The sequence below is a fragment of the Abramis brama genome, assembly GCF_963993115.1.
Source record: "Abramis brama genome assembly, chromosome: 21".
NCBI lineage: Eukaryota > Metazoa > Chordata > Actinopteri > Cypriniformes > Leuciscidae > Abramis > Abramis brama.
The window spans coordinates 11,958,870-11,969,206 of NC_139983.1; the positions used below are offsets into that span (position 1 = coordinate 11,958,870).

General features: G+C 42.0%; 1 protein-coding gene across 3 annotated transcripts; it reads left to right on the forward strand.

Moving 5' to 3' along the window:
• The first annotated feature begins 384 nt into the window (after positions 1 to 384).
• drc8 (dynein regulatory complex subunit 8) lies at positions 385 to 9,918 on the forward strand. Of its 3 annotated transcripts, XM_084097341.1 has the most exons (8): positions 385 to 823; positions 915 to 951; positions 1,152 to 1,236; positions 1,361 to 1,433; positions 1,543 to 1,622; positions 8,032 to 8,074; positions 8,675 to 8,741; positions 9,549 to 9,918. In XM_084097341.1, the coding sequence occupies exons 1-8, from the start codon at positions 779 to 781 to the stop codon at positions 9,665 to 9,667; spliced, it is 549 nt and encodes a 182-aa protein (XP_083953467.1). In that variant the 5' UTR covers positions 385 to 778; the 3' UTR covers positions 9,668 to 9,918. The 3 variants fall into 3 exon arrangements, with proteins under 3 accessions (XP_083953467.1, XP_083953469.1, XP_083953468.1); XM_084097343.1 differs by lacking the exon at positions 915 to 951 and having other exon boundaries at positions 780 to 823; positions 1,152 to 1,249; XM_084097342.1 differs by lacking the exon at positions 915 to 951 and having other exon boundaries at positions 786 to 823; positions 9,549 to 9,917.
• The last annotated feature ends 419 nt before the right edge of the window (positions 9,919 to 10,337 follow it).

A 10,337-nucleotide genomic window follows, 5' to 3' on the forward strand; every position in this document is an offset into this window, starting at 1 on the left:
AATATCAGTATTCAGTTAATTGCAGTCACTTTTCACATAAATAAATAAATTGCATTTTGTTGTTAAAAATAAAGTAATTAATTAATTAATTAATTAATTAATCTGAATATTGTACCGATAAGAAAAATAATAAATAGACCGTTTTATATAGGGTTTATAGTGACATAATATTAAATATTACTAATTCATTATTGTAGTATCATTTTATTATTCAACGTCACACGAGCTATTAAAAGATTTATACTTAGCCTATAGTATATCAACATTAATATCAGCAATTACTTTTTGTTATTGTTGGTTTTATTTAGTTTTTCCTTGATACTTTTTTTTATTTTATTTTTTGTAAAAAGAGTAATTGCCTCTGCCAAACGGAAATTATTTAAATGGAAATTATTGATTATTTTTAGTTTTCTATGTCTGATTGGTTTGGTGTTGTGACTAATATGGCATTATTCTATTTATTTTTTATTCTAAGTTTAATACTGACTAATAAGAATCAGATCCCAGGTATTTCTGATGTATCAAGCATTTTTTTTAACTGTCACAGACTAGTTTATTATTGTAGTATCATTGTATTATTCAATGCCACAAAAGCACATAAAAGATAATATATCAGTATTTATATCGATATTGGTAGAGAACACCATCTGCAATTACGTTGTTTTCCCGTTCCTAAAGGATATGTATTTTTATTTTTATTTTTTAAACACCAAATGAGTAATGACGTCTCGGGTAATTAAGTTAGTTTTCACGTTACCTAGCAACCAGTGTTTGGGACATGGCCATAGACTGTACAAAAATATGGCGGACAAGTACAACGCAGGTAACAATGTTATAGATTCAAAATGCAAAACTTTTTTTCTCTTTCGGGCTTACGATTTAGTAGCATTTGTACTCTTGTGTGTTGTTTGTAGCTCACTTGGCATTACTACAATTGTCGTCCCCTAAATGGTTAGTGCAAAGTTTCGAATATATAACGTTAGCTAACGCTGAGTAGCAAAGTAAAAGACCCAGTTGTTAACAGACCGCACAATCTTATCCAGTTGCTAAGGAAAAAAATGACAGTAAACGAATACTACATAAGCAAGTTAGGTAGGATGTCTACTCCATTGTTTCGTCATATTTGCTGAAACATAATTTCCTTTTGTCAGAAACTATTATAACAGAAACTCAAAAGAGGATATGTAATGCCTTTGACGTGTTTGACCATGAATCCAACAAGACTGTTGATGTCAGGTAACATTTTAAGGTTTTAAAATTTCTGTTTCCTTGCTTCCTATCGCATTCTAGAGCTTTACTAATTTCAAATTCAAATGATCAAATGACTTGTTTAACACTGATATTTTTAACTTTAAAAAAGAGAAATAGGCACTATTATCCGCTCACTGGGCTGTTTTCCATCAGAAGCTGAATTGCATGATGTCATTGCTGAGGTCAGTGGCTTGTTTTTACAAGACACAAGTGTTAGACATAGGTTAATTTAGATATTGAATCTTGCAAGCTGAATAGATTCGTAATTATGATTTGTGACTTCTTCCACAGCTAGAAGATGAAGAGCCCACTGGGTTTGTACGCTATGAGAAGTTTCTTCCAACTATGACTAAGATCCTGCTGGAGCGCAAGTAAGACTGGCACTGAGAGTGAACGATCAGTTATTATCATCTTGAGCTTTCTGCAGAATTACAAATAAATTAGTTAAAATAAACTTTTTACTGCTACTTTTTAATATTGATATGGTAATATACCAAAATAATTATCAGGTCTAGCAATATGTCCCTGCCAAAAATGTTAATGCAACTGACAGATTGTTTTCTATGTCTGATTGGTTTGATGTTGTGTCTAATATGTTAACGTTACAGTTATACTAAAATGTTTTAAGTTGTACTTATGCTTATATGTTGTTACAGACAGTGTAGTTCCCTTTCAAGGCAGTAATTCAACATTACGTCAGCTGTGATGTATATGGGAACTCCTCCCTTCTCCACTTTCACTGAAATCTTATGGGCTAACGCCAGTTGAGGACAGCTGGCCAATTGACGTGAAGTCTTCGTGGAAGTTGCAATAGAGGAGTACTCACCCCCTGTTTTTTCCTCTCCACATCCGATGGCTGCTACATGCCAGATATGTGCGGGTCCCATTGACCTGCCCGACCTTCACCAATTCTGTCACCTTCTGTGTCACCTGCCTGGGCCTCACCCACGCCGAGGCGGTGTGGTCTTCCTTAACAGGCACCTATGGCTAACCCTAGCTGACCTGAAGGACGCGGACCGCAAGGCACTCCTAAACGCTCCAGTCACTCCCTCTGGCCTCTTTGGTGATGCTGTGGAGTCGGTAACGGAGTGTTTTTCCAAGACACAAAAGCGCGCCAAGGTGATGAGTCACGTGATGCCCCGTCGCTCACTCCAGTCATCTGCGAGGTCCCGCTCTTCTTCGGCACCTCGCCAGGCTCAAGGACCGGCTAGACAGCCCGCCGTGGCGCCCCGCTCCGAACCGGACGCTCGTTTCGGCCAAAACAAGCAGTGGTCGGGGCCTGGGAGGACACGTCAGGGTCAGAGAAGGAGCCCGCGCCACGAGAGAGTCAGCGCACCATCCTCGGCTACCAAGCCATCTTCCTGACGGAGCGATCAAGAGGAAGAGCTGGAGGCCCTGCCCCCAAGTGCCATGTTCTAATGCATCATGTCCCCCATGTTCCTACGGGCGACATTTGCTATGTGTTTTTAAATGCTGTTTGTGTGAGTTCCACAATAAAAACATGTATCCATTCACAAAAAGAGCTTTTTGCACCCAACACTGTGTCATTCGCCCTGCCTCAGAGCAGCGCAGAGCCACAACCCTTGATTATAATGGCCTCTCGATGAGTGCGAGAGTGCCAACACCACACAATGCCCGCCGAGAGCCGCCCTCCCGCCAGTGCTTCTAGCCTCGTGGGGGCGGGGCTCCAGTCAAAACACGCCATCAGTGGCTACGGTGACCGTAGAGCTAACGCGTCCGCTGTGTCACTTCCTGGACGCGTGGAGGGCTATCCCGGTTTCACCGTGGCTACTGGGAATAATTCAGCACGGATATTCTCTCCAGTTCAAACGCAGACCTCCCCGCTTCAATGGCGTGGTCCCGTCACTGACTTTGCACCAAAACGTTCCCGTTCTAAGACAGGAAGTTCTCAGTCTGCTTGAGAAAGGAGCTATAGAGCGTGTCCCTCTGAGCGAGCAGGAGCGCGGATTCTACAGCCGCTACTTCGTGGTGCCAAAGAAGGATGGAGGACTCCGTCCAATTCTGGACCTGAGACCCATCAACCAAGCACTTCACAAGTGCGCGTTCAGAATGACAACACTGAAACAGATCCTGGCCTCAGGCCTGTGGTCGGAGTCACAGAGAGGGTGGCACATAAACCGTTTGGAATTCGAAGCAGTGTCCTTAGCCCTGGAAGCCTTTCAGTCAAAATTGGAGCCGCAACATGTACTGATTCAAACTGACAACACGTCTGTGGTCTCGTACATAAATCGCCAGGGTGGCATGCGCTCCAGAGCTCTGTTCAAACAGGCAGCGAGTCTCCTGTTGTGGGCGGACCGACACTTTCTCTCCATAAGAGCGGCGCACATCCCCGGTATCCTGAACCATGGAGCGGACATGCTTACGAGGAACAGGATTCCTCAAGGAGAGTGGAGGCTTCACCCTGGATCGGTTCAAATGATTTGGGATCGATTCGGGAGGGCGGAAGTGGATCTGTTTGCCACAAGCGAGAACACGCACTGTCAGACATTCTTCTCGCTATCTCACTTCCTGCTGACGGGAGATGCTCTGACGTCTTGTAGGCCGGAAGCCAGGCTTTATGCGTTCCCTCCGGTGAAGATTCTGCCTATGGTGTTGTGCAAAATCAGGGAGGAGAGAGCGTCAGCGATCCTCGTGGCCCCGAACTGGCCGAATCAGCCCTGGTTCGCGGACTTGAGAGAGTTAATGGTGGCTCCCCCATGGCAAATCCCCCTCAGGAAGGACCTGCTGTCTGCAGGCGAACGGTACGATATGGCACCCCAGCCCGAGCTGTGGAACCTTCATGTGTGGCCGCTGCAGGGACCCTAAATGAGCGGGACGCTCTGCATTCACGAGTGCTGAGCACACTCACGGATGCGCGCACGCGCGCCTTCTACCAGGTGCCTCTACGCTCTGAAGTGGGGAGTTTTCACAAAATGGTGCCAGGACATCGATATTGACCCGGGGACTTGTTCTGTGACAGATGTTTTGCACTTTCTACAGCACAGAATGGATTGCGGGAGTTTGCCATCCACGCTGAAGGTATGTGGCCGCTATTGCTGCTTTTCATTCCCCGGTTGACGGGCAATCGATCGGTAAGCACGCTCTGGTAATCAGATTTCTCAGGGGAGCGAGAAGATTGTGTCCTTCATGGCCGCCCTCCGTGCCGCCGTGGGATCTGGCTCCAGTTTTGAGGGCTCTATCTACCACCGTTCGAGCCCCTAGCTTCGATTGCGGTTAAGGAGCTTTCCCTGAAGATGGCCTTGCTTCTTGCTCTCGCCTCGGCGAAGCGCATTGGAGACTTACACGCGTTCTCGGTGAACGATGATGCATCTGTTTCGGACCTTGGTGACTGCAATGTCACTCTTCGGCCGAGACCAGGCTACGTTCCGAAGTCACTCAATACACCGTTTAGAGCACAAGTTGTTTCCCTGCCCGCCTTATCTGCTGAGCCGTCAGCCTCACGTGACGCTGACGCTCAGAGCGCTGTTTGCCCTGTCAGGGCTTTGCAGATGTATGTGGATCGCTCGGCCGCCTTTCGTCAGTCGGACCAGCTGTTCATGTGCTTTGGTGGATGTAATAAGGGACGTGCTGTTTCAAAACAGAGACTTTCTCACTGGATTGTGGACGCTATTGCATTGGCTTACGAATGCCAGGGGGAAGTTTGTCCCCTTAACATCAGAGCTCATTCTACGATGGCGATTGCTTCCTCATGGGCCTGGTCTAGATGTATGTCTATCCAGGATTTATGTCTTGCTGCTGGCTGGTCTTCTCAGAACACATTCACCAAGTTTTACAAGCTGGATGTACCCTCTGTAGCGTCACAAGTACGTTTGGTGAGTTGAGTTTTACTCATGTGTTGTGAACTGTTATAACCAGCTATGCAGTAGTTACCATAGCTGCTAACTCTGTGTTATGGTTAATAAGGTTGATGCAGTTGCCACCTCAAATGCCGTCGACTCTGTTTAACTCTCATGCTTGAATGCTTATTATGTTGTGTCTGCCCTGTTCAGTGCAGCCTTCGCTTTCATTGCGTTAAGATATGCAAATTTTGTTAGGGTCGGAGCAGATGTCTCATTAGTCTAGTTCCGCCTATCAGATGCGAGTACTCTTAGCAACGCGGCTATTGGCTAGAACTGTCTTGCTTACGTGTGGGTGTGGTTGACCCCCTTTCAGGGCTTATCTTCACTGCTCTCACGGCGGGATTTAATACAGTTCCCATATATGTCACAGCTGACGTAATGTTGAGTTTCCACCTTGAAAGCGAACGTCTCCAGTTACTATCGTAACCTCGGTTCCCTGAGAGGCGGGAACGAGACATTACGTTAGCCGCCGTGGTTGCTGTTTGATCAGCTGTGCTAGCATTCAGTCGTGATTCTGACGTAATTGTCGCGCCCATGCAATTTATACTGCCCGTGAACCTGTCAGTATTTGCATGCTTCGTGTCAATTGGCCAGCTGTCCCCGGCTGGCGTTAGCCCATAAGATTTCAGCAAAAGTGGAGAAGGGAGGAGTTCCCATATACATCACAGCTGACATAATGTCTCGTTCCCGCCTCTCAGGGAACCGAGGTTACGATAGTAACCGGAGACGTTTTCTTTACAGTAAAGAATAACAGTGACTGACCATTTGCTCATCAACCTTGTTTACAGAAGTACTTTTCCTATTCACTTTACCCCATAGGGATTTAACAAAAAACTTAAATCAAGTGTTTTAAGCTGTGAAGCAAAGATGAACCAATGCATCGAAAATTCTTGATTAAAAAGCTAAGTATTTAGGGCTTGCACAGACTAGTTGAGTAGTCTGTAAGAGGCCGTTCACATATCGTGTGGAACAAGTGCTTGCGCTCCTATGGCGTACTGTTGTTGCTATGCTACCATAAACTGCGCTCTCCATGATGACGAAGTATCAGCAAAGGATTAATTGATTTCTAGCTCTTGCATTAGCTTTACTACTAGATATATTTATGGAGATGAGAAATAAAAACCCGCCTGTACAGCGATGATCCGCTGTTTGGCCGAGCTTTTGATGTTGTTACGGAAAGGCCGAAACTGATCGGTTGGTTTTTGTCACATGAGCTGTGGTTCGCTTGCAGAATTCTGAAAAGTTGAGATGTTTTCATCTCGTCGTTGTCGCGGCATAGGCGCTTGAAAAAAAAAGCACCACATGCGTGTCGCGACCGCGTCGCTTCCATTATGAGTGTGCTTGCCGCGCAAAAAACGTGATATGTAAACCCCTAAAAGCGGACATTGCGTCTGAAATGACAGACAAGAACGGCTATTAATTTGGCTTTAGTCTGTTACATGAAAATTAAAATAGGTAATGTCATAATTATAATGTTTTTTTGTAATTGTTGCATTAGGCTATGAATTTATATAATTTATTGATAAGAACTATTTCATGTCTTTTCATTTACAGTAGCATGAACCACGAGTAGTCGAGTAACTCGAGTATTGTTGAGAAATCGACTAGCAGAAGTCAGTTGTCGTGCAACCCCATTTTAGCTCTGCTTCCTCTTTATAGAGGGTTTGCACCTACGTCACGGTTTGGTCAGTTACCTGGATGCGCTGCATGGATTGCACTGTTTATGTACTACTGTACAGATTGTTACACTCATTTATGATGTCTAAACCACGGAAAAAATATGTGGAAGCTGCTAAATCATATAGAGAAGGACTTAGTAAGCAGGAAAGAGCGTGCAATTTTGACAAAATAAAGTGGTAAAGATCCGAACAAGCTAGCTTCTTAGTCGTGGACTGTCGACCCGACAATTCTTCCTTATATTTCTTATCCCGACATAGGCTACGTTCAGATTGTCAGTCCAAATCCGATTTTTGTTCATATCCGATTGAAATCTGATCAGAATTAGCTAACATGAACAGTAAAAAAATCACATGAAATCCGTTTCAAGCTACATCCATATGTGGTTTGAAATCCTATTCAAGTCACATAGCAGGAAATCCGCTTCAGTCTGAACGCTCTGATCGGATTTTATGTGGTTTATGTGACCTTCTCACACCATGTAAAATGTAAACGTCAGACGTTGTTATAGGAAACATGCTGAAAGTTGCAAAGTGCCAGACGAGCAGAAAAGTATTATTTTTTAAACATATTTTGAAACCGGCGGAGACGAGCGCGGAAAAAAAGCTGTGCATACCAGCCTCCTACAGTTCTGCAGCAGGCTCAAGACGCAGTAGTCCAGTGCGGCGGCTACACATTTCCATGTTGTAAAATTTAAATAAGACAACATCTCTATTGCAAATGCAAACCCCTCCATCAACGCAACGTCATTGCCATAGAAACCAATGCAGATATTCCAGAAAACGAAAGAGCTTCATGGAGACACAAATTGGATCTGAACAGTTGCGATACACAGCGTGGACATCATTTTAGATCAGATTCCAATCGGATACAAAAATAATCGGTTTTGGACTGACAGTGTGAACATAGCCATAGTGAACTACTTTACGTCAACATTTTAGCCATAGTCAACGCTTCATTTACACATGTGGTTGATGAGCTGATGCTATGCCTCTCTCAACCACAAACGCCTTCTTTCATCAGTTTTTTGCACTCTTCTCTTTAACTTTTGGCAGTCTATAGAAATCCAAATGTTTTTTCCTGGTGCGACCGATTAATACAGACCAAAACACGACCTTTTTTCAGCAGCAATAATCAGCCAAATTTGCGAATCCGTTCAGTTCAGTGGCATTGTTTACGTTCAGTGCCGCCAATATGGCCGACTTCCGGATTGATGACGTGTTGTGAAAACCCTCTATTGCAGGTTCCGTCCTATTCCAGAAGACCTGCTCCTCCAGGCTTTTGAGGTATCTCATTCTCTGACACTTTAACATTTTGTTATTGTTGTTTTGTTGTTTGAATTCACCTTGGTTACACTGCAGAAAAAAAACCTACAGTGCAATTCTCAGCAATTCTATGGAAGCTTGTTTCCACCACTTAATAAAAAATAAAAAAGGTAATTGCGAGTTTATCTTACAATTTTCGAGTTTAAGTCACGCAATTACGAAAAAAGTGAGAATTGAATGATATAAACTCGTAATTATTACTTTTCTATCAGAATTGCGTGAAATTAAGTCGCAATTGCGTGTTATAATATCAGAATTGTGAGATATGAAGTCAGTCTTTTTTTCCCTCCAAGTTTAGAAGTGAGAAGTATAGAGAAGTCAGAAGTGTGAGATATAAACTCAAATTTGCAAGAAAAAAAGTCAGAATTGTAAGATAAAAAGTTGCAATTGTGAGGGAAACAAAAGTAGCAATTATCTTTTTACTTTTTTTTACTTTTTTATTCTGTGGTGGAAACAAGCTTCTATAAATTTCAAAATACATTTCGAATTGTATACATAAAGATGGAGACCTTCGACTAATGGGTTTATTTAAAGGGACGGTGCTGTTGTCTTTTTTTAAAGGTTTTAGATCAACAGAAAAAAGGACACTTGGAACCAGTGGAACTGACCAAATATTTAACACAAGAAGGTATAGTATTTCCAATGAGACTATTCAAAATAGTGGTTTGGGATTTTAGGATGGGCTTCTGATATTTTGAAATCAATGTGCAATGTCACAATTGAACAATTTTAAGCTGTGTCCCAATTCAAAGGCTGCATACTGCTTTCGAAACAGAAGGAGGATCCTTCGTGGCACAGTCTATCCCAAGATACATTGCGCGCCAGTGATGACTGGATTTTTTTTTGAGAGAGAGAGAGAGAGAGAGAGAAAATGCTGAATTACACTTTTAAAGATAAGTATTGGGTTTAAATTTGCTTGAATATCTAATGATATAAATTTAAAACAAACAAACTATAAAGCAGTTCAAATGTTGACATATTGTATCTTACTAAGATGCGATTTTATAGATCGTTTGTACCCTTTACTATCTACATAAATGGACCAAGTTGATTTAGACAGGTTCTGAACCCTGTTTTGTTTTTAGACAGTTAAATATACTATTTATTTTTTGTATAAATCCAGTATAAATGTTACTGCTGCTCATCAATGGCAGCTGTAACAGTTGCTAGGCCTTCTGTCGGAGCCGTAGCCTTGTGGACAACAGCGCTTCGGGTGACCCGAGTTCTAGTCCCGGTTCCTGGTCCTTTCTCCTCCCCTATCGCTTCCTGTCTCTCCTATATCCTGTCCAATAAAGGTAAAAATGGCCAAAAATATAACTTAATGAACCAGTTGGTAGGCCTTCGAATGATGCAGCCTCTGAATTGGGACACAACTAAGGAATCCACAACACAAGGAAGTTTTCAGTTAACAAAATTAATTATTTCTGTTTTGAAGGAGAGCCGTTCACACAAGAAGAGATGGATGAAATGCTGTCTGCGGCTGTTGATCCTGATAAAAATGTAATTCTCTACAAGGACTTTGTGAGCATGATGACCTTTGATGACTCTCGATGATGACTGACTGTATAATTCAAATAAATGAGAATTGTCAAGTCAACATTTTTTTATAAGATTCCATAAAGAACCATGCTTTGAAAGTGCTACATAGGACCTTAATGATGGTGTAATGAATAACCTTTTTAATAATAGTTTATTTTCATTGATATTAGTATTATTAATAATATTTTTAAATCTTTTTATTTATGTAATGAAGACCAAGTTCCAGTAAAATATCTTCACAATCCTCTATTATGTCTTTACGTCCATCATTATGTGTGTGTATTGAGTGGCAGTTTCTCTCTGCAGACGATGGGGACAGCATTTGAAATACACAAAGTTTAGAGTTACATTGTGTCTCTTCCAGTTGTTTATGTGAAAACAATTATATTTATGAAGGCCAAAATTTGTTTATTAGTTTTTTTGTGACTGGGTATATGTTTATGCATAAAGTAATAATAAAAAAAAAAAAAAAATTCAATATCTCTGTTACTTAGTGGAGAAGAGGAGATAAGTATTCTTAGTAGAACAGAGCTGGTCACACTTACATGTTCTGTTAAACTAAAAAGAGAAAAAGACATGATTGGTCGGAAACAAGTTACAAATTGAAAGTTAAAATGTATAGACATTTAAAGAAAGAAATAATTTACCTGTTGACAGTCTAAGCAATTGAATGGCTGAGCTCCAG